Genomic DNA, 23,032 nt, shown 5'->3' on the forward strand with positions numbered 1-23,032 from the left:
GGGAAACAATACTTAGCTAATAACATTATATTAGGAACATGTTCGCTTGCACAAGGGGTTGTGAACTACATTCAGACTGACATTTGTTCATCCAGTAGAGCTTCACCAGTTCTGTAAATCTGGGAGAGCTTCAATTCAGGATGAGTAAAGATGTGAGGAACCCAACCTTTGGAAGCTGTGGGAGACCTCTGCTCTGTGCTTTTCTGGCAGCAGCAGTGTTGGTGTCACAGAGAAGCAGCACATACACACAAGGGCTGTACTCAGGGATGCCAGTCCCTATTCCAGCAGCCCCAACACTGGAGCTCCCTTTGACCTCCAACACCAAGTACTTCCTCTTATATAACCATTCTAATATTTATCTTCCTCTGTGCCCTTGTTGAGACACCTTACTTATATTTTGTTTAATGACAGTGACATCTTATTGAGTGCAATGACATGAGGAATGTCAGGGCAGGCTCCCAGGACTCTCTCAAGGAAAGATGATTGTGCTCTTCCCACTTTTCCAGTCAGCTGAAGCACAGAGCTTTCTAGACCCAATTCCCAAGTCCTTTTAATAGTATTTCTACAAGACTATTAGATTTCTCACCATCTTAGCCAAGTTTAAGAGAGTGCAGAAAGCTTTGGATCGATAGACATCAACCCAGTGCAACCTGAACACATATGCCCTGCAAGCAGGTCTTGGGGAGGCAGATGGGTTGGGTCCCCACTGCCTGGTCTGGCTGTGCTGAAGCCCATCAAAACCTGACTGCAGAATGTGAGATGGAATGTTATGCTGGAGGAACCTGTCTCTATCTGTGAGTGTGAGGGAACACTTCTAGGACGGCAGAGCTCTCATCTTTTGTTGCTTCAACACCTCTTGAAGATTGTGCTTCTGTGTCTGTTCTCTGTTCCTTCTGTGTCCTCACAGTTCCTCTTCTGTCCTTTCCTTCCCCTTTGCAGAAGCAGCCTAGCAGTTACTCTGTCTGACTACTCACCCGAGAGGTAGCAAAATTCAATTTATCAGTTCAATTAATTCAATTAATAAGCAAAATTCAGCAGATCAGAGAACTGGCATTGCAATCATCATCACAATCCACGTTGCTAAATGGAGTTCCTTCAGTGAAGGGGACATTCCGTTGTTATTTCCATGCTCATATTTTATTAATATGGAAGAAACTGTTAAGGGTATTATTAAATTGTAATCTCATATAATGGGAAGCGTTCTGGAAAGATGCTGGCAAGGCTTGCAAAGTTTTGCTAATTTCCCTCAAAGCTTTCACAGCTTTCAGTGTTGCTTTTTCACAAAGCTAAACTTAGAGGATTAATACCGCTCTCCTCATGGTACTCTGTTTACCAGGGAAACTTTGGTCAAAGGCAGAAAAGTGGACAACTTCAGACTTTTCATGTCAGTGCTACTTACAGAACAAATATCCATTGGCAGGGTAAGAACCTGAAGAAGAAGAAAAGCAGCTTTCTACCTATTGTGAAATAAATCAAAAGGTTCTAGTGAATTTCTTTGAGTGTTAGCAAAATAGCTTAATCGAGGATTTCAAAGGGTGATCAAAACTGTTTTCAGTTATTCCTGACTTGCACTTGTATCATTCCAGACTGAGCTGAGTCTTTTTCCCTAGTAAATTCCTTTATTTAAAGGCAGTAGAAAGTAGAGAAAGCAGTGAATTTCAATTATCAGAATCCTAATGTGTGGGAAATATGACTTCAATTCTTCTTCTGGAACATCTGAATAAGAGCAAATAATTGGAAGTTCTTCACTAATAAAAAGCAGAGGAAAAAAGAAACAATAAGAGAACATTTTCAGAAATTGGATTTTCATTATCTGCAATAACACAGGAAGCTTATCTATTGTGAAGAAAGCCAGTTTGATTCTAATGTGGCATAAATATTTGCATGATAATAAGGTAATGTATTTTAGATTAAGTCAATGTATTGCTCACAAAGAAAAAGAAACAGCTGGGGCCATCCTTGGGAAAACGTGACTTTCTGGATGTAACTTTGTGCATGTCTCAGGACTCTACTGCTAGTTTTCTTTGAAAGGACATTTACCATTACAGTGCAGTTACAATTGACTACAGACTCACATCCAGACTCTGAGGGTGGCAGAATAGGGATGCAAGAGCTGCTAAAAAGATTTGATCTTTAAGAATAAGTGAGGAGTCCCAAAAGGAGAACACAAAATATGCCTGTCTGCCTGTGTTGTATTACTAACTCTTAAGACTTGAAAATTAAAAGGTGTGTGAAGTACCAAGTGTATAAAAGTATCAACCAAGGAGTTTTAGTATAAAAATTATTCATTTATATCCCAAAAGGAACTAGGTGGTGGACTTTCAAAGATCTCTTTCTTTTCAAATGTGACGAAAAAATCAAAGGCAGTGGCAATTTGTATTGGTTCTACAGCAGTGAAATCAAAGTGAACAGCATACTGCACTGATAGCACCAATCCATTATTGGTATAAATGCTGATTGCTTAAGTTAAGGGGTTTACAAAACAAAGCAGCTGCATCCTAAGCTACTGTAAACCAGTTCTCTGATGTTTATGGGAGTAAACATTCTTTACAGCAGGTGAGGATCTGGATATCCTTCCTTAAATAATAAACTCTGTTTTCTTAGGAGAGAAAAAATTATTCCCTAAAATCCTAAAGATGAACATGTTAAAAGGATCACTGAATAATTTAAGAATAACAAGTCTTTTTAAGAACTACTTTGAACTACTGCTTTAGATGTACTTCTGCCAGTCCAGGAATTTGGTTTACAAATTACACAGCAAGAAACAATTTGGGTGTACCATGTATCTTATATTCTATATAAATAGCTTCAAAACAATTTCCAATTATCTAGAAGTATGAAATAGTGCATGGAATCAGAGCACTTACCCCATCCAGCCAAAAAACCCCATGTCACTTGCAGTCTAGAAACCAGGTATCATTGTTCATGTCCCATTTTATGAATCAGCAAGAAAATGAGAACATTAGTCTTAGCTCTCTCAAAATGTAGATGGGCATAATATGCAAACATAAAGCAGAACAAAAGGCCTAGCCAGTGAAAGAATTTTAGTAGGTTAATCGAAAGAAAATTTAAAAGCAGAGGTGAAGTTACATCTCTGTTGTATTGAACGGATATGGTGCCACAGATTCTTGTAGTCCTACATTTAGAAATCACCTCTCTTTTATGGAAGCATCAGACTTCTAGGCATGCCATGGAAGATTGTGGAAAATGGTGGACTTTCCAAAACATAGTTGGATGTTTTATGCAGTTGGGCTATATATGGAAAAATATGCCCACAATCTATATTCAACGGACAAGAGAATTATTATGGTAACTATAGAGTAGAAAGAAAGAAGTTAAAGTAGAAGGGAAGAGGCTGACAAGGAAAGTTCAATGAACTTTTTTCTCTCCCAAGAGTGCCAGGCTCTTATTTCAGCAGCTGTCTGCCACTCAGAGCCTCCCTTGGCTTGCTTGCCAGCATAAAAACTGTCAGCAATAGCCCAACTGACTTCAGAAAAAGGTGAATAAAAATTGACTGGTATGCCGAGAACTATTTTTGAATGGATCTATAGGGCAGAAACAGACAAGGTGATTCAACTCAGTCAGAAAAAAACCCGAGGAGATGGGGTACTATGTATTTTCAAATGTTTTAAAACTGTAGCTTTTGCCTCCCCATTTTGTTCCATATATCTCATATCCTTTTACAAGGAGACAGTATCTTTTCCCTGTACAAGGTAATCTTCATGGTCTGTTTTTAACTGCAAAGACAGAAAATAAAACTAAATCTGACTAGTCGACACCACATTCTTAGATCAGAAAAACATATGCCAGGGAAAAAAAGCAGTACACTGTTGCTGCATTTGGATGAAGCTATAAAGACTTTGAAAAACAATTATACTTAGCATTTCTCAACAGTAAATCTCACCAGAGTAAGGCAGAAAGTATCATCCTCCTTATTTAACGATGCAGAAATTAAAACATGGGGACACATGCCTTGGTATGCCTTGTGCAAGGTCACTGGCAGAACTAAAAAGAGAACATTATTTTTCAATTCCCAGCAAATGAGCTTTTAACTAGGTACACTGCTTCACTGTCTAAACAAAACAAAACAAAATAGAAAACGAAATAATATAAACAAAATCCTTGGTAGCTCAATCTTAGGTGTTCACTATGAAATATCCATTAGGACTCTACTGCTAGGAATTATCCCCATGCATTTTTTGGAGAACAAAAAGAAGCCATGGCAAACTTAAGCCACCATCAAACAAAATTTTTAATTGGCATTATGGAAAAGAAGGCCACATCAATAAATATAAGAATTCTCTACTCAGTAAGTAGGTTATGAGTTGGATGTGATGGTAAATATGGTTACAGAAAATACAGGCTACAAACTATACCACTAATTAAGGTGTGAACTGCAGCATGAAGCATTTTCCCCACTTCCATTATCTCTTCACATAAGCCATGCTTATATCTGAATGACAGTGAATCTGCTCTAACTTTAAGGCTGGGATTTCTCAGGTCTCCAAGGAAGCCTTTCCAGTTCCTTCAACCTTTAGGAAAGCAGCCTGTGTACCATTTCCTTTTAGAAGTTCCACAGAAAAGTAGGCATTTTTGTAAGCTCTTTGAGTCACAAACTCTGAATTCCTTAGTTTTCTGGTAGTCTCCTTTTAACGTCTTGACAGTTAAGACAACTATAATCTACCTCTTTTTCCCTCTTACCCTCACCTCCACTATCTTACACAAAACCACAAAAAAAACCCCTACACAACACTGTTATGAGACTTCCTTTTGACTCCGTAGTAATCATAATAAATCCATCTGAAACCTTCAGAAAAAAATCTCCAGAAATTTGAAAGGCTTTCTCCTTTAATCTCTAACTCCCTCTCTTTTCCTGTTATATACTTATAACTGAATGTTATAAGGTTTTACACAGATACTTATTAGTGTGTATGTGTTTCAAGTTGGAATTCATCTGAATAAAATGAGCAGCTTAGCAGAACACACAAGACGTGGTGGGAGCAGTAAAGCTTTGGTAAAGCTTTGTTCACTTGACTGGATCACTGAGTTTCTGAAACTTTTGACTTGTTCAAGTCTCAGTTGCCTGATACTTGAGGAACTTGGCTACTTGTGAAATAAGATAAAGAAAAACCAAAGACTTAGCTGAGAATATGCCATTTACCCTCCACAGCAAGAACAGAGTCAAGAATAATCAAGAATTAAAATTTAGAAGAGATAGAATAAACCAAAAGTTCCAAGCAAAACCTCACCCAGGTGCAAAAGATGCAATATCCAAAATGTCACATCACTCAAATATTACTGAAAATCTGATATTTAAGTATAAACTTGGAGTATGCTGACTTCAGATTTATGGGAATGAGCATTGAGTCTGGAAAACTCCCAAATAGCCTTTTAAGTGATGGTAAGAGAACATAAGCATTTTTCTCTCTCCTCTGCCACTCACAGCCGGGGAGTTCAATGGGATTATTCTTATTTAGTGAGATTCCTGTCACTTGTGACAATCCCAGGGCATCTCACAGAAGGCACTCAGGTGTAAAACTAACAAAGGTACTCTGCACCTACACCTGAATTCCGCTAATTTTACTGTACCGTGGAATCTTTAAAAGCTTCTCTGACAGCTTTGCTTCCACATCATGTTGTATGCTCTTCTGTGATTAGAAGAAAATGTATGTAGTCATTACATTTTCACAGTTCTTAAAAAAAATCTGTGTTCATGTCAGTTGTCTGGCTAAGACGCTGGCATGCATCAAATCTAACAAATCCCCAGGTAAAAGGACAAAGCTTTATAGCATGGGCAAAAATGCCTTAACTCCAACTCCTTTGCCTCTCAGATAAGAGGCTTTCAGAACTAAAATCAAGATGTTTTAAAATAAAGTCTGTCACATTATCAGCAATCTCAAGGGGATTTTTTTCCAGGCTTTTGTATGGAAATATGTCTTATCTTAAGAGGAGAAAACTGCAACAGGTCTATATACATTAGCTATGCTTTTTCCAATGCAGAGTGCATTTTTAAAATGGCTGTTTTGCTTCCTTTTCAGAAGATAACTGGTCATTAACCATTCTGGCTCTGGAGAGCAATGCACAAGTAGGGCAAGAAGAGAAGACACAAGGAACTTTGTGTTTTCAAGACAAAATCTACACTTGATCTGTCACCACAAAGATTCCATAAAGAATGGCATAAAATGCACCAGTGGTTAATTAATTCAATTTTAAAGCACAGAAATAAAAACTATTCAGAAATACTGCAAATAGCTCTGCTCCTCCAAACTTCACTTTGTCTACTTAAACTGAGTCCATAGGCAGTGGTAATATAGGGTAACACAGGGTAACAACTAGGGATGAGAACAAATCCTGAACAGTTCAGTCTATCCTTAAGGATAAGATGCATCTGGCCTCTGATTTCATCCCTCCAAATGGTTAACAGCATGCGACAAAACCTGCTGCTGTATTCACAGGGGTGTCCTCTGTGTTTATGATCTCAGGACGAAAGCCACTTTTATGACGCACTGTTTTTCAAACTTCACTCATACTCTTGAGCCTATTTGGTCTTGAGAATGACTGCATCTCCGACTGCCACTCCGACATTTCTTTCATTCAAAATGATCTATTCATCTGTATTCATAAACATGTCAATCTACTGGTTAAAAAAATCCAACCAACCCTTCAAGAACAAAAAAACAAGAACTTTCTCCCTAATCCACCTCCCTCATTAGCTAGGATTAAAATCCTTAGTCAAAATGATTGGCCTTGTGCCCAGAAAAGCTATGAGATCAATAATCCAAACAGACTTAATGATCCTCTTAGAAAAGAATAACTTTTGTACTTCTATGGAACGCTTTGAAAAAGTGATGGGAAATACACAAGAAATGTCACATCATCTGCATAAGTTAATTTATGTTATTTTGAAGCTCTACAGTTGGAGGAGGTCTGTGGGAAATAGTGGGGTTTTTTTCTTCTTTTTCTGTTAAATGACATGTATTGTCTCCAAAAAAAGTAATATGAAAAATCACAAACTGTATCAGTGATTAGCCTGTAAGAGCCTGAGAAGTTTCATTAACATTTCTAGTATCTCATTTCACTCATGAGCAGTTTAAAATTATTGTATTCCTATACAAGCTCAGTATTCTGTAAGACTTTTTTTAGGCAATTTAACTTGTTGGTATCCTTATTTTGACACTATTAATTACAGCTTCAAACTTTAAAAAAATGCAACTTTTACAAACTCAAGTGTTGGTGGGAAGAAAACCAAGCTAAGCCCTACAGTATAGTTCTCTATCAGCATGAGGTGGTTATAAAAAGTCAGTGTATTTGACCAAAGCAGGCTTTAAACTCCACAGGGAATACTTCTGTCATGGACAGAAAAAAAAAAGTCTTGGAGTAGAGACTGGCAGATACTCAGCAGAGCATGGATGTTGCATGTGGGAGTGCTAGAAAATGGTCAGGCTTGACTGACTGCAGCTATGTGGGAATTAGCTGTTATTGGCACTCATTATCTATCCTCTCTAAACTTCCTGGAAGAAAGCAGGCATATCTGTAGCCCAATTCACGCCTTGTATTGGGAGCAGGAATAAATCACCTTTGAATGGCCTGGTATTTTTGCTATTTACTCTAGAGACTCTATACAACCAGTTTGAGTTTAAAATTTTAGTAGCTAATTTTGGCAAGATTAACTCATGCTGAAGACAGCTAACCAAAACTACAGCAAAGAGTGATGTGGTGCCAGTGATTTCAGCAAGCTCATCCATTTGCTATAGCTCAGAAGAGCTGCTTGCGTAGACACAGGTTATGCCACCTGCTCCAGCCAGGCACACAGGGAATCCTGCATGCAAGCTGGAATGCTCTGTGATTTTAGACTTCTCTGCTCAATGAGGGGAAGAGGGAACAGCTATGCAGACTTTCCTCCAGCACAGCTCCCAGGAAAACCACTGGAATCAGGTGTCTCATTTGACACAGGGCTACTCATCAATGTCAGGGCAGGAAGTAAGGACTGAGCTCTTGGTGGAGCAGGGACATCAGCTCCCTTCACAGCTGGAATAGGTCCTTCAGAGCTGCTAGGGAAGGAATAGAGAGCCTATAGGGACAGATGCAAGTGGAATGACTGGGGCATGATGAGGGCTTTGGAAACAAATAGAGGTGAGGTAGGAGCTGAGCAAATGCTAGAGCCAAAAAGGTAAATCTGATGGAAGGCAGAGACTGCAGAAAGGAGGAGCACCACTGGGCATGTGGAGTGGCTCTGCAGCAGGCTTGAGGACACAAAGAACACTTTTGCCAAAAAGTGACATTTTTTCTGTCACTGGGGAGAAAAAGGGAAGTATGTTGATAAACTTTATCTAATACTTACCCAGAAAGGTCCCAAAAAAAAAAAGAAAAAAGAAAAAAGCATTCAGGCTTTGGAAGTGTAGCACTCCTCATTTTCACTAGAAATAACTGCATAATTTCAACAGTGGTTTAGTCTGCACTGTTACTGTTTCTGTAAAGGTCATTAAGTTCACTTTCACAAAAGAAAAATTATGAAGAAAGAAAACTATTTGCACTCCATTTTCCTGAGAGAATTAAAACAATTTTGCTAACCTGGTTACATAATTTTCACAGTTCAACTTTTCAAACTGTGAAAGAAATTTTTTTCAAACTCATTATCAAGCCACGACTCAGGCAAGCAGCTCTCCCCTAAAAAGCAGCAGCTTCCAGGGCAGCACAGTTGAAGAAATGCGGAAACCTTCTATACAGCAGCTGCCGACACACTTTCCCTGTTAAACAAATCTCTTTAAGTGTAACTGAAAAAAATTTTCTCTTTCACCTAGACAACACTATGAAAAGAATTGCTTAATAGATGCCAGCTGAAGGGTATAAAAACAAACCTAAAAGATCTACAGCAATAAAAATTTTTAAGCTGGTACTGGTGATGCAAAATAAAATCTAGTCATTAAATAAATTCCACTAGGAAACCTTAGGAAATGTAAAGCAACAGCAACCTCTGTAAAATATGGCTGTGCTACCAAAGCAAACATCAAAGTACTGAGACTGAAGCACTAAAGCCAAACAATATAACGTTACTAAAAGAATCAATTTCCTATCTCTGTTGTTTGCAAACACTAGAAACACTGAAAACATTTCTGTTGGGAAAATTAGGGGTTTTTTTCCGAGGAAAAAAAAACATTTGTAATTGGTTCTGGTTCACTGAGGAATAATAAATAATAATATCCTAGCTGCTGCCAGATGTAATATGGTACTTGTTCTGCAGGCAATACTAAATTCATACCTGGAAAGAGTTAATAAATTTACTTTAAAATAATACTTATATTTTTCTCAGTGTTTCAGCAATAAATGCTTTTAATTTCCCAGGGGAAGGAGCCATAATAAGACAATCAGTACTGAAAGCTTTCAAGCAAGTACCTTGCTCAAAGATGGATGCAATTCCAGCCAAACGTTCAAAGTTCAACTAAAGTGATACCATTTCACCTCCTCCTTGATGTGAGACCATTTTGAAGACTGATTCTTCAGTACTTCATTGTAGCACTTCAATTTTAAACCTGATCTAATGAACAGCCATAGATGCTATGGATTCTAAACACAAAGAATTGACACGTTAGCATATTAATGTACTCAGATGTCACATAAATCATTAGAAGGCGTTTTACTAAGTGACTCAGATATCTGGCAAAACACATGCAAAGCCTCTTTAGCTCTTAAATATAAAGCAACTTCCTTTTGGCGAAGTCCTGATTAGAACAATATTGATTGTTGTTATTCAGAGCTTAAATGCAATTGCAGAAAATTTCTCCAAGTTGTAGATACTGTATTATTAACTATAGTAAAGCTCTTAAAATCAGTCAGCAGAGGCCACTTCAATCTCTGCATGATAATAAAGGATTATTATGTGCAGTAACCTATTTATGAAAAGGAAACTGTGCTTCTTTCAGACCCCATCAATTGCTTTAATAAGGAATTGAAAAGCCTGGCCTACTTTATATGCAGATCACCATCCCAGTTGCATAAGGATTTAGAACAGACAAAACAAAACTGTTTTTGTTGTAAATAAGGGCTGTTTGTTTAAATTGCACAATAATGTTTGCATCTAAAAATTATTTAGAAGCTAATAAAGCTTAATAAAGTTTCACTGTATACTTGTTAATAAAAATCGTTTCAATACTCTCCATGAAGGAAAAGTAAATTGAAAGTGATAACATAAAGCTTGAAGCAAAACAGGCCTGAGTTAATGGGAAAGAAGACTCACTGCATTTGTTCACTGATGGACTTAAGAAAACCAGTGTTGAGATTAGAATTCAGTTAACTTTAAACATTTTATGAAACTTAAGACAGTGAACTTAATGGCAGTTTTCTCTAACAGAAGAAATTTAATTACTGCAGTATTACTTCTGCTTTAGAGACAAAAAGCACAGACATAGACATAATTCTGACTACCAAAGGTTACTGGGATCCACATACTGATTTCAGCTACCTTGATTTGGAGGACTCCAGATTCCCGGATCCAATTTTTACCTTTGGCATTGGTTCATTTGCCTGTTATAAATTTAATGAGGTGTGGGATGACCCCTGCTGGTGTCCCTGCTTATGAAAAAAATATGTATCTGGCAGGAAGAGGACATGTTAATTTCAGTCCAAAAAGTTACAAATATAAACTCTGTCACAAAATGTATAAAATCATCTAATCCAATGAATAAAATATTATGAGTAATGTTCTGTTAAGTATGACAAAAATCTTAAGCCATTGAACATTACTGTGTTAGAGCTGCAATGCAATGTATTAAGAAGGACATTAATTGTTCAGTTCACTATGACATTGTGTTAAACATCTTTTATTAATGAGCTGTTATTCCCAGCTGAGGCATTTGATAACCTCTAGTCCATTGCTAAATCCTCTCAGTTGATTTCAGTGAGTCACTCTAAACAAACCTAGAGGGAAAAAATAGCCCAATAATTTACATTTGAGTCTGTAAGGTCCTAGAACTAGAGTTATTTAAAGAAGAGCAGCTTTCCTATAAATCAAACCCTCTGATTTAATGCAGCTGACATATAGATCTATTTTACAATTTTTTTTAATTTCAAAAATACAACACATTAAAATAGGTTCAATTTATCAAAGCTAAGAGCAACAATTAAGTAATAATGTACTTAAAGTGCAAAGGCACTTTAACACAAAAAAGTGACGCCCAGTGGCTATAGTTGGTAATTCAAACAGCAGTACAGTATATTATTATTTACAAAATAAAGTCATAGTCCAGGAAAAAAGATCTTTGGAGATCTTCTACATAATACATTAAGTTTCCATTTTGAAATGAAAAGAAAAAAACAACAGAAACCCCAAAGACCCTCTTCCTCATTTTCTTCAAAATCAAAAAGAATTATGCAAGATCTATTACAGAAAGATACATTTGCAATGACAGTTCCTAGAGAAGGGTAAAATGGAGAGAGATATTGAAATAACTTAAAGGGAACGCTTTAAAAGCAACATCACATCACTGCCATGCTGCAAAGGTTCCTTTCCTCTCTAACTCCTTCTCTGATTTAAAAAAGTGGAAACGTTGGGAATGCGACAGATGACATCAGTACTGAGTTCAGACTCAAAGAAATGTGATGCTGAGCTCATTTTAAAAATTTCCTTTGTCTCCCACCTCCCCCCTCACAGCTGACTGATTGTAGTTTGTTTTTCCAGAACTTCGAGGTAGTCTGGTTCTGTTTGTAGCTTTCCTTGGAGTAAAGGATGCTCAGGTTTAGACTGTTCTGCAAAATATTTCCTGGGAGTTCCATATAAAACAGTTTTATTTATCCTGTCCTGGTTTTGGCGTCTGGATTCATATGAAGGGGCAAACTGCCTTTTGGGTAAGGTACAAAAGTTATAATGAACTAATCCTCCGGTGGGGAGTTCCTTGACCCTTTCTGCAATATTTTGATACAGCAGCTCTGGTTCCCTTGGTGAAGACTGCTTTTCCAGTAATTCAGCTGCACTGATGGTAAATGCAAGACTGGTGGGATCTTCTTTTTTGTGGTCAAGACTGCTATAGCTAAACTCATGGAGATTCCTGTAATAGGCAATTGGATCCCCTTCCTTTTGCATGTAGATTGGGTTTTGGCACATCTGTCCAACGGGAGGAGGAATGTAGTTATAAACATGTCCTTCAGTTTTATCGTGGGTCTCAGTGTTGTAAGACCCATACTGGAGCTGAAATGAACTTATATCTACGTTGTTGGCACTGCTGGGCATGCTCTGCACCCCCTTCCGGCGCTTAAGGACGAAAACAAACAGACCTGCCCCAAAACAAACAGACAAAATAAACACAACCAGCAAGCCTAAAATTAGGACAGACAGTGGAACTTCAGTGTGTAATTCTGGGTAGGAGCTGGGTGAGACACTGAGATGGGGGGTATCAGTGTTCTGGTTCATGGAGAGGACAGAAGAATCTAACAAGTTGGGGTTCTCTGGGCAGATGGCTTCTTTGCTCAGGAATTTCAGATGCTCTCCAGAGTGCTTAGTGGGAGACTCACATATTACTTCATTGATAACTACAGGGGGATTTAACTGCTGGTTGTTCTGGTCAGTGACTTTCTCTATCCAGTTCCTTAGCCCCAGGATGTCACACGTGCAGTCCCAAGGGTTCTCTTGGAGGTCTATCTGAATCAGAGCTGAGAGCTGGTCCAAAACTCCTCTCACAGGCAGGTGCGAGAAATGGTTGTTTCTAAGGTTGAGCCTGGTGAGGGAAGTGCCTCCAAAGACATTATCAGGCAAGGATCTGAGCAGGTTGTTATTGAGAAACAACAGATGAAGATTACTCAGAGCATCAAATGTGCGTGGCAGGATCTCCTTAATGACATTGTACTCTAGGTAGAGATATTGCAGGCTGTGCAGCCCTTCAAACATGGATCGGTACAGAACCTCAAGGTAGTTGCCATTAAGATAAAGTCTGCGTAAACTTGTGAGGTTTGTAAAGGCACCTTCTTGTATCACTGCAATTCTGTTATTTCCTAGATGCAGCAAATCCAGAGAGCTGTACTCTGTGAGATCGGTTCTATAAATGACTTGCAGATAGTTACTGGTAAGGTAAAGTTTCTTTGGACTGGTTGGCCTGGGGTGGAGATCGGAGATGTTACTTATCTTTTTCTCTTGGCAGTTAACATTTAGGCCATTATCTGAGCTCTGGGATGTACAGATGCAGCCCGCTGGGCAGGTGATGGGCACAGGAGACTTTGTCTGGTAAACCATGATAGGTCCAAATATTTGTCTGTCTTTTGACACAGAGACACGGGGGGTGGGGCGGTTCCTAGTTTTGGGTGGCCGGCTGGCTTTTGGGGCCCTGGTGGGATTGATGGCAGAGTTGGCAGTGGGCGATAGCCTTGAGATGTGTGGGTCTGAGAGGACAGGGTGTTTTTCCCTCTGGTTTGACTCACTGGAACTTTTCCTAGGGCAGAGATCTTGCCTGGTGAGCTGGGTCACATCTTTCCCATGAAGCCTGAAGGGGGTTTCACAGACTATCTCACCCACAAACACAGTGATGGTGTCTAGCCAGGCCTTGAGTGGCAGCAAGTCGCAGGTGCAGTTCCAAGGGTTTTCCTCCAGCTGGATTTCCATGATGCCTCCAATGTGCTCCAGCACACCAGCAAAAGGCATCATCTTCAGCCGGTTTCCCCGCAGGTCCAGGTGAGTGAGGAGCACAAAGCGGAAGACATTGCTGGGTAGGGACAGCAGGAGGTTGTCATTGAGGATCAGCACCTTGAGCTTGTTCAGCTTGCTGAATGCTCCCGCTTCAATGGCACTGATGTAATTGTAATCAGCCTGCAGGTACTCCAGACTCTCCAAGCCCAGGAAGGTGTCTTCCTTCAGCACTTCCAGCTTATTGTTGTTGAGGTGCAGCCTCTTGAGGGTGCGGAGGCCACTGAAGGCCCCTGTGCGGATCTCCTGCATGTCGTTGTTGCCCAGGTGCAGGGTCACGGCGTTGGAATAGTTGACGAACTCATTGGGGAACAGGCGGGTTAATGCGTTTCCATTGAGAAACAGCTGGTAGATCTTGGACGGGGGCGGCAGGAGGAGGCTGACGGTTGTAAATCCCTTATTTTCACAATTGATGTTCAGCACGTTCTCCTTCTCCTCGCAAGGGCAGCGGCTCTTGCTGCAAATGTCTTTGGCAGGTTTGCGACTCTCTGTCCACGAGATCCCAGCCACTGTTAATAAACTGAGCAACCAAACACCCTTCAGCATCTTTATGCGCCGTCGATCCCTGCTTTGGTACCTACAGTCAAACCTTTTGAGACAGGTAAGGAGAGAAAGAAGAAATCCCCAGTGAACACGGCCGGGAGCAGAGGCTGCACGGGGAGAGCGAAAGCAGGTCGGAAGGCTGGGGGGGAAGGGGAGCTGCAAGGCAGCGTCTTCCAAACTCCTCTGGAATCCCCCCCTCCTCCTCCCTTCCTTTCCTCTCGGAAAGCGTCTGCGGAGCTGCTGTGGGGAAGCCCCGTCGGAGGAGCTCCCCGAAACCCGGGACCCTAGTGCTGGGCTCTCCGCCCCATCCCCCGCCCGTCGCGGCCGCCGCCTCCGCCCCGGCGGCCGCTGGCAGCGCGATCCGGTCCCCGCTGCCCGTCCCGGGGCCACGGGTACGATCCCGTCCCCGCTGCCCGGCTCCCGGTGCCTCCCAGCATCTTAAATCGGGGGACACAACGACCGACAGCAAATCCTCTGACGGCGGCGCCCCCAGCCCGCGCTCCCCGCGCCGCCCCCCGCGCTCGTACCTGCTCTCGGGGCGCCCGCGGGGGCACTGAGGGCAGTGGCCGCCGCCGAGAGCCGCCGCGCCCCGGGACCCAGGCGCCCGGCGGCGAGCGGCATCGCCCGCTCACGCCTCGGGAGGAGCCCAGCGGGGCGCCGCCGTCCCGTCCCGGCCCGGCCGGGCCCGTCCCGGCCGCGGCTGTGCGGGAAGTTGGGCCGGGCGGGGGCCGAGAGCGGCGGCGCTGCGGGAGCGCGGCTCTGAGCGCGGGCTGTGCGCGGGCTGTGCGCGGGGCGCGGCGCGGCGCGGCGCTTTTGCCGGGTGCCCCGCGCGGAGCCGCGCTGACGTCAGCCGGGGGCGGGGGGGACACGTTTAATTCCCAGCCCCCCGTCCCAGTCCCCGTCCCCCCTTCCCTTGGCGGCTCTCTCCTGGCTCGGCTGCTCTTCGCGGGAGCGCTCTGACAGCACCTGCAGGACAGCGCGGGCACTCGGAGCCGGGAAGGGGAATAAGGTAACAAGCGGATTTACCTGGGTCCGGAGAATTTTTGGCCCCGAGTCCCTGAATCCGTGCCCTTAAAATAGAAAGCAAGTCAAGCAGCCTCTTCGGCAAAAGCCAGCCGGCAGGCACGCAGCACCGCACACACGCACAGCCCGCACACATCCTCCGCACACATCCTCCCCACACGCTACACAGACGCACACATCACACATCACATACATGCTCAATCTGGCTCTCGGAGCAGCGTTGCTGCAAATCTCCATCTGGCATCAGCATCGATCCCCCGCTCCGGCTGGAGCATCCCCCCAAACTGCCGTGCCGAGCCCTGCCCAGCACATTGGTGTTCTACACGTTCAGGGAAGTTCAACACCTTCCACCAAACCGGGCTGTCAGGCAGCGGCAGTCCCAAGCCTGAATCCCTGCACCCTCTGGGACGCTCCCCCGAGTCCTGAGCAGGCAGATTTAACCACTCATTCCCACTGGCTGGATTAGGCCCACTGCCCCATTGAAGTGTTGTGGTGTAGCATTTGACTGCCTTTAAAAAGAACAAGATGTTGGATCTGGGTTATTGTGACTTTGCTTAAGCTCCAAGCCCTGGGCACAGATCTGTGTGAGGGGAAAGGATGGCTGCTCTTGATCTCTATCTAAAGGTAAAACTTCGGGTTCACACTGGGGGGAGGGGACAAAAAGGCACTCTACAGGGAATTTTTAAAGTGCTAGCAGGCCAGGGTGCATTATTGCCAGATTCTTACAGCGTACTATATACACTTTACATAGTCTCTAGAATGTAAAGGTTTGCTGCCCAGAAGAGGTCTGGAACTGACAAAAGTGGTACTGTCATCTCATTATATTCTTTAGCCGTTATGTATCAGAGCCCACATTTTAGGAGCAGCAGAAATGTACTCTCTATTCTTATCTCTCCTCTTGAGGCTGGAAAAGGTAACATCCTGCAGCAGCCAGCACAGATGCCTTTGCAGCGCTCCTGGACAGGAATAGCGCTGGAGTTTGCGCTTGGGATTAAAGCAGTTGCAGTTGCAGCTTCCCTATCTAAAATTTGGGAGAGGTCGTGACAAGAGCAGGAGCATCCCACATTGGAGCACGCTTTTGGTGTGGTGCTGTGTGAATTTCAACAAGCGTGGAATTCTGAAATGTGCTCAGAACTGCTCCATTCTGACTCTCTTTATCCTGCTGAACTCAAGAGCAAAAATTGCTAGGATCAGGAAAGATGTGTGTGGCAGATCTGCTGTTTTTCAACACTAACACACCAGCAGCCAGATTATTATTCTGTGAGATTTTTTGCATGTTTTCTGCTCTAAATATGAAGATATGGTTTTTGGGGAGCAAAACTGGACTAGTTACAGGCTATAGCATCTTTCTAACACAGTCTGGGGGCATGAGCCTAATAAGAGAAGATAAAAGGAGACCTCAGTTGATTTTTTTCTTTTATTATTTTCAGAAGGGAGCATATTCACACACACCTGGCCCACACTGGCACCTCACAGAAGCACACAGAGGCTCCTGTAACCTCCATTCATCACATCTCCCCTGAGCAACCCAGCACAGCACTGCGAGGTCTCACAGGGCTTGCTCCAACACAGCAAAAATGAAGGCACAAGTAGGTCCAGTGCATTTTAGCCTTGTCTCACAGTGTACATTTGTTTATGTCCATGAGTTTCAGTCAGGTGCAGCTTTCTGGTGAGCAAGGACCATGTCCTGGAATTGGCTTATGAGGCAACATACTTGCTTGTGTTTACTAATACATAGGAAATGTGTTTGTGGCACTGCTGATGCTGCCTTGGAAGGGAAAGCGTACGCATGGCATGCCTCAGCAGTAATTACCAGATTCATGTGGGATGGAAGGAACAGCATGTTAGGGGATTGCAACAGTAATAAGACACAGAGATGATACTGATTCTATTACACTGCAAATGCATGCATATAATAACCATGGTTGTAGGAGGAGGAACACGGATTAAAAAAAAAATATAATAGCTTCAGCTTTTTATTTAGGAACAAAGTCCTGATTTCTCCGCATGCCTGAAGTGTTTTATAATCCCTTCAATTAAATACGGAGTATAAAAGAACAGCTTTTTTCCTCCACCTGTTTTACTGCCTTTTTATTTTATATGTTGAATGCAGGAACATTTCCAGTCTATGAGTATCTGGGAGCCTCCAGGGATGGAAGGCCAGGAGGCAGGTTGGTACTGCAGCTCACGAGGGCTTGGGGAAACTCAAGGTTATGCCTGATTTGTAAGCATTGTGAAGGTCGCAAATATTTAGCTGTGTTCCTTCATGCTCCTTTTTGTGCAAAGTTATGAAGACTGAGTACAGATTCATAGATTATGAGACTTAATAGAACCATTGTGGCTTTTGAATCTTGCATAACCCAAGCCATCAGCTAAAGTGGAATTAATTCCTATTCAAACTAAATCATATTTTGTAGGAGAAAGAAATAAAATGAAACCAAATAACATAGCCAGACATACTCTAGCAATTGCCTATAGTGAAAATCTGCCATTGTGTTCAGTAAATTGTTCCAATAAGTTTCCTCCCTCACAGGTAAAAAATTTGGCTTTCTTTACAACTCTGCATCTAACTGTCTTCAGTTTGAAATGTTTATCCTTGTAATATCCTTGTCTGCTGGCTTAAGAGCCCTTAATTATCCCATACCTGTTTCCCATGGGGATACTCCAGATAGCTGCAGAGCAAGTATGAACTGAATACTTGCCTGGTGTCAGCCTTAACCTGCTTCAAATAGTCTGTTAGTCCTGTGCTGCTCCATACACCAGTGCAGCTCTTGGCTCCTGCACAGTCCTGAAGCCACCACTTTATCTGTCTGCTGGCAGGGGAAAAAAAAGCCAGACCACAGCATGAAGCATAAGCATATAAAATTTGGCACAGATCATTACCCTTCCTGCCTAGTGCACATCATGTTGCTGTCCTTCTGGGAGAGTAAATATCAAGGAGCAGAAAAAGTCTGGAAAAATGTGGAGATAATTGTCTTTCTTCACATTGTATCTGCAGGTGGATGCTAAACACTACTGATTAATCCTTACCTATAAGATTTTCTGGATTTGCTTCTCTGTATATAAGTGAAGGAACAAACATATCCACCAAGTCTTATGGAATAAAGAAATGAAGGCAGCCAGAAACAAAGCAAAATCTCTGTGAATTGGATGGAGGGCAGTATATAAGTTCTGCTGATCCTTAGAATCTATTAAGGTAGCCTGGATGCTTCTAGGCAAGTAAAGAAGTGTTTATTCATATAGTATAAGTAGAAACCAATATTGATTTCTGTGAACACAACATGATGGTTGATGCAGTAAACAATGGGAATTTGTAAATGTAGATATTTACTGATCTCATATGCTCCTCATCCTGTAATCCTGAACTGCATATGAAATGCCTACTTCATTTAAACTTTTAGGGTTCTGAGATAATCATCTCTGCTCTTCAACCAGGACCTTGTATTCTTGCTTTCTCTTTATATATGTGTGTCTTTTTGTAGATGGAGTTATTGTATTTCCACAACTATGTTACATTTTGGGGGTATTTCCTATACTGTAAAGTGGATTTTTGAGCCTCACTTAAAAGGAATTCTTCAGGAAATAAACTGTTTCCAGATTTAGCAGTGAACAGTATGCAAAATAATTGTTACTTGTAATCCACGGTTTTATCTCATCCAGCAGCACTGTAAAAGACAGGATGGAAGAGAAGTCTCTGCCTTCCACTTTCTTTGGGAAAGGGATGAGTGGGGAATGGTGAAGGAGGGTGAGCATGGAAGGCAGAGAGGAAGGAGCTGGCAGACTGTGCCCTCCGTGGCCCTGTGTCCATCTCTGCACCCCTGGGCTGCCCAGCAACAGCTGGCTGGAGCCACACGTGCTGAGAGAGGCAGAAGAGGGAGACCTTTGGGAGGAAGCCTCGGTGGAAGGAGAGCTGCTGGATGAGCTGGTTTGAGGGCAGAGGGGCACTCCAGACTGGGTGGTGTCTACTTGCTTTTTGCTGGCAATCAGTGATTGCCTGTGCCATCAACTGTAAGGAATGTCTCTGGTTTCCAGATGTGCTTTTTAGCTCCATTTCTCCCAGCCATGCAAACATATGGAGAGCTGGCCTACTTCAGAATACTGTTCACTGACACTTCATGACTACCTATTGTATAACTGAAAGAATTTAATGAACTATGACTTAAAATCACTGTGCTTTCTAACTCTTCCCTCAGCTTTTGCTTCCTGCAAGGATTCCGACCCTGGCCAAGGTTACATCTTTTTGAGACCTATTATCTAACTGCAGGATGATTTTTTTTTTTTGCAAGGAGACTTCATCATGATTTGTTTCAATATATCTGGGGTAGTCTGTTTTATAACAGCACAGTGTGATTCTACCCTGTGGTACAAACTGCAGCAACAGCAGAACTACCAGTTTCTGATTTTTTGTATCATTAATCCTGACTGTCTTAAGAAGAGAATTTAGTGTGTTATAATGGCAGTAATATTGGTTTCAGAAGGAAATATGATAAAGCAGCTATCTGTCAGAAAGCATCCCTGGTAGCCTGTGCTTTGGGGATAATGATGGACTCACCACTGTGCAATTAAAACTGATCATTACTTTAGATTTAGCCCAGGTTTTTTTCTTTCTTGCCTAGAAAAACAAATATCCACTCCCCTACTACACTCACACACCTTTTATCATAGGACCCAGCAAAGCGCTGTGAGACAATTAACATTTATGGATGTCTTCATCCTATTCAGGAAAGTTGTATGTCTGATCCAAAGCCCTTTGGTGTCAGTAGAAGGACTCTGACTGATTTCAGTGGGATTTGGATCAGATCTTTGAATAAATACTTAGCTTCAAAGCCGGCACTTAGGTTTTATTGAGTGGTTTAAATATTTTTGGAAGTGCTTTGTTTCATCATGTCAATGGATCTATTTCTCTGATAGGAACAACGAGATGAATCTTCCTGATGATAGATATTCTGTGCTGGCATTACCGAGCAACAAGAACAACAAAAAAAAATAGGTAAGTGTGGGGTTTTATTTTCCCATCCTTAAAACAACAATGGATCTATTATTTATTGTGTTTCAAATGTGTGTCTATGTTAATTTCTACCGCTACCATTTACAAATACAATTTTTCGGCTTTCCTCAGAGTCATAATCTATGTGTTACACACTGTGAATCTTTTTAACTGGAAATGTCCCATCATGCAAACACAAGTGCACACAAGTGGTTTTAGTGATTTGGAGAGTCTTGTTTAAATTATTTTGTCTTCTTGCCTTACTTCAGTAAGGGGGCTCATATTTGCATAATGCAATTGATGTATGGGTATTATGAATGTTCACCGTTGAAAGTCTGGTGAGCTGATGTAAAAAGTTTTTCCCCTTTAGTTTTTAGTAGTAAAGGAAACATAATGAAATCTCTCCATATCATTATTTTTATGGCAGTGAAGTTGAAAGAATACAAATTCCACTGTGCTAATGACATATCTAGAAGTATGTGAGGAGCAGGAGCAATGGATGAATTTCAGTCCTGGGCAGTGTGCCAGCCTAGAGTGATTCATCATGAAAGCCCCCAATTAAGACCTCAAAACAGGACTTAAGTGAGGCTTCAGTGCCCTGTGCCTTGAGCTGGCTTTCTGCAATAGTGGGAGAAAGTTCCTCCAAATGTATTATTCATAATAAATAATGCATTCTATTAGTTTACCCTATTTTTCTTGATTCCTTGAATTTATTTAATTGAAATTACTCACCAAATAATTTCTATGAATAATCATGGCCTGAGGATTATTTTTGAGCAGTTCACAGTGAGCATTTCATATTCCACATTCAGAATGAGTGCTGTGTCATTGAGTTGTCATTACGAACAGAGGTCACATAGTTCTGGTTTGGCTTCAGAAAAAAATGAGTAGAAAAAAAACGGCATTTTTTCAGACTCCATGTGTTCCTTCCATTAAGTTCATTCCATGAGAGGTTTGTGAATAGTTGCCCACTGAAGAAAGAATTGGTAATCACTGGCTTTTGTTTTTCATCTGATTTCTAAGAGGAATGTAATTCTGCATGTGCAAAGGGTGTGTGCAAGTCTGCTGTCAGTCAAGGTCCCCCCACTTCACAAGTTTCAAACCAGATCTGCTGAAATGTGCTGCTATGGGCGATTTTAGTTTCCCACTTCTTGGATAAGTGGATAAGTGACTAAGGATGGTCCCAAGCAGCTGGGAGATTTCAGCCTGGGCTCGCTGCGCTGGGTCTGGCTGAGCTGGAGCTCATTTCCCCCCTGCAGCCCCGCAGTGCTGGGCTGGGCACTGTCACTGGCAGCCAGAAGGGGCTGGATAATTCACCAGTGGTTTGGCTGCTGCTGAGCAGTGTTCTCACAGCTTCAGGGTTGTCTCTCCAACATCCTCCCTCACCGGTGAGCGGGGGAGGAGGGTCCTGGGGAGAGCACACAGCCAGGGCAGCTGACCCCAACTCGCCAAAGGGATATTCCAGACCACGCAATGTCTGCTCGGCACTAAAAGCTAAGAGAAGGAAATTACATTTGTTACAAGGATGTTTGTTTTCTTGAGCAGCCACTAATGAAGACCTACATCCCAGGAAGTGGCTGGACAGCATGTGCTGAGAATAAATCTTTTCCTTTGCTTCCACGTGCAACCTGTTGCTTTGCTTTATTAAATTGCCTTTATCTTGACCCACAAGTTTTTCCAAGGGTAACAAAGTTAATTCTCTGAGAATTAAATACTTCAATTTTTGAATAAAGAAAAACTTTCTCTGCTTTTCTGCAGTCTTTTCTACATCACTCTAGCCAGAAACTTTGCTGTCTCTGAGCAGTAATCATTTTCCTGAAAAATACCCTATAATATTTGTCTTGTGGAGGCTGCTTGTACACATGCTGACTTTGAAGCATGATTTATAACTGCAAATGGCATGAAAAGAAATTGATGAGATAATTAGAAAGTGTGAGAATGGTGGTGGCATTAATTTGTTGGAGAGAATCACTTATAAAGTATTTCAAATTCCACAGAAACCTTAAAATTTATTTGGCATCTGAAGTAGCTCCCTGAGCTGTTATTGCACAAAGCACAATATAAACATACATAAAATCCTGACCTAGACTTCAGCCATGGACAAATCTCTCTTTGGCTTCATGGAGCCAGGAATCCAGCTGACTTCTACCCTGGGGAGTTACACACAAACACAGAAATCTTGAGTGTCTAGTACGTCATTTTATGGTGAGGTGTAGGTGCTTGGGTAGAAAACAGGCACACAGAATCTTCTCTGCTACTGACAGTGGTCAAACTCTGATGGTGCTTAAAACTGCTTGATGTCAAAATTTTTAACATTGCTGTTTACCTGGCCTTGGAGTTGCTTTCCTGACTGTCCTCAGAACCATCTCTGGCTTTATAGACTCATTCCAAAGCAAATCAGAAATATGCCAAACATGCACATTAACTGAAAGGACAATAGGAAGGGAAGGAGTCAGTTAGAATAATCTCTGCTTTATTGCAGTCATTGGGGTCTGGATGCTGAAGATATTTAATCATCTGTTTTCCTGCCAAATGCCAGGGGATGGTAGGGCATACCTGAATCGGTGGAATAGTCAGTGGATGAGTGTGTGCCCAACTGCTGCACAGCAGGGACCTCGTTCTTTGTGTGGTGCCTTTTCAGCCCATGAGGTTCCATGTGAAGTGGAACAGCTTTGGCCTCGATATGAACTGTGTGTATGTATTCCATAGCTCTTGTGGCATTTCTTGCCATTCCAAAGCATATAATTTTTGAACAACTGCCCATCCTTTATATGGCCTCTTTTTTATCATCTCTTAGTCTTTTTCCTGTAAAG

General features: G+C 41.9%; 1 protein-coding gene and 1 long non-coding RNA gene across 37 annotated transcripts in view; one reads left to right on the forward strand and one right to left on the reverse strand.

Annotated features, from left to right (window-relative positions):
- LOC148222194 (uncharacterized) overlaps positions 1-23,032 on the forward strand; it is a 92,966-nt gene that overhangs the window by 54,760 nt on the left and 15,174 nt on the right. For 23 of the 36 annotated variants that reach the window (XR_015806837.1, XR_015806841.1, XR_015806832.1 and 20 more), the window contains exons 1-3: positions 15,094-15,218; positions 17,346-17,403; positions 20,144-20,222. This is a non-coding gene — a long non-coding RNA (uncharacterized LOC148222194). Of the gene's footprint in view, positions 1-15,076; positions 15,219-15,452; positions 15,857-16,662; positions 16,822-17,345; positions 17,404-20,143; positions 20,223-23,032 lie in introns of those variants that run through there. The other 13 variants (XR_015806823.1, XR_015806822.1, XR_015806815.1 and 10 more) reach the window with 6 other exon arrangements.
- On the reverse strand, positions 10,802-14,212 carry SLITRK2 (SLIT and NTRK like family member 2). Its single transcript, XM_014890877.2, has one exon. The coding sequence runs from the start codon at positions 14,210-14,212 to the stop codon at positions 11,642-11,644; it is 2,571 nt and encodes an 856-aa protein (XP_014746363.1). The 3' UTR covers positions 10,802-11,641.

Source organism: Sturnus vulgaris, chromosome 14 (assembly GCF_052056855.1).
Source record: "Sturnus vulgaris isolate bStuVul1 chromosome 14, bStuVul1.hap1, whole genome shotgun sequence".
NCBI classification, from domain to species: Eukaryota; Metazoa; Chordata; class Aves; order Passeriformes; family Sturnidae; genus Sturnus; species Sturnus vulgaris.

Coding starts and splice junctions, on each gene's coding strand:
- SLITRK2 (XM_014890877.2), bottom strand. CDS start 14,212: ATGCTGAAGGGTGTTTGGTTGCTCAGTTTATTAACAGTGGCTGGGATC.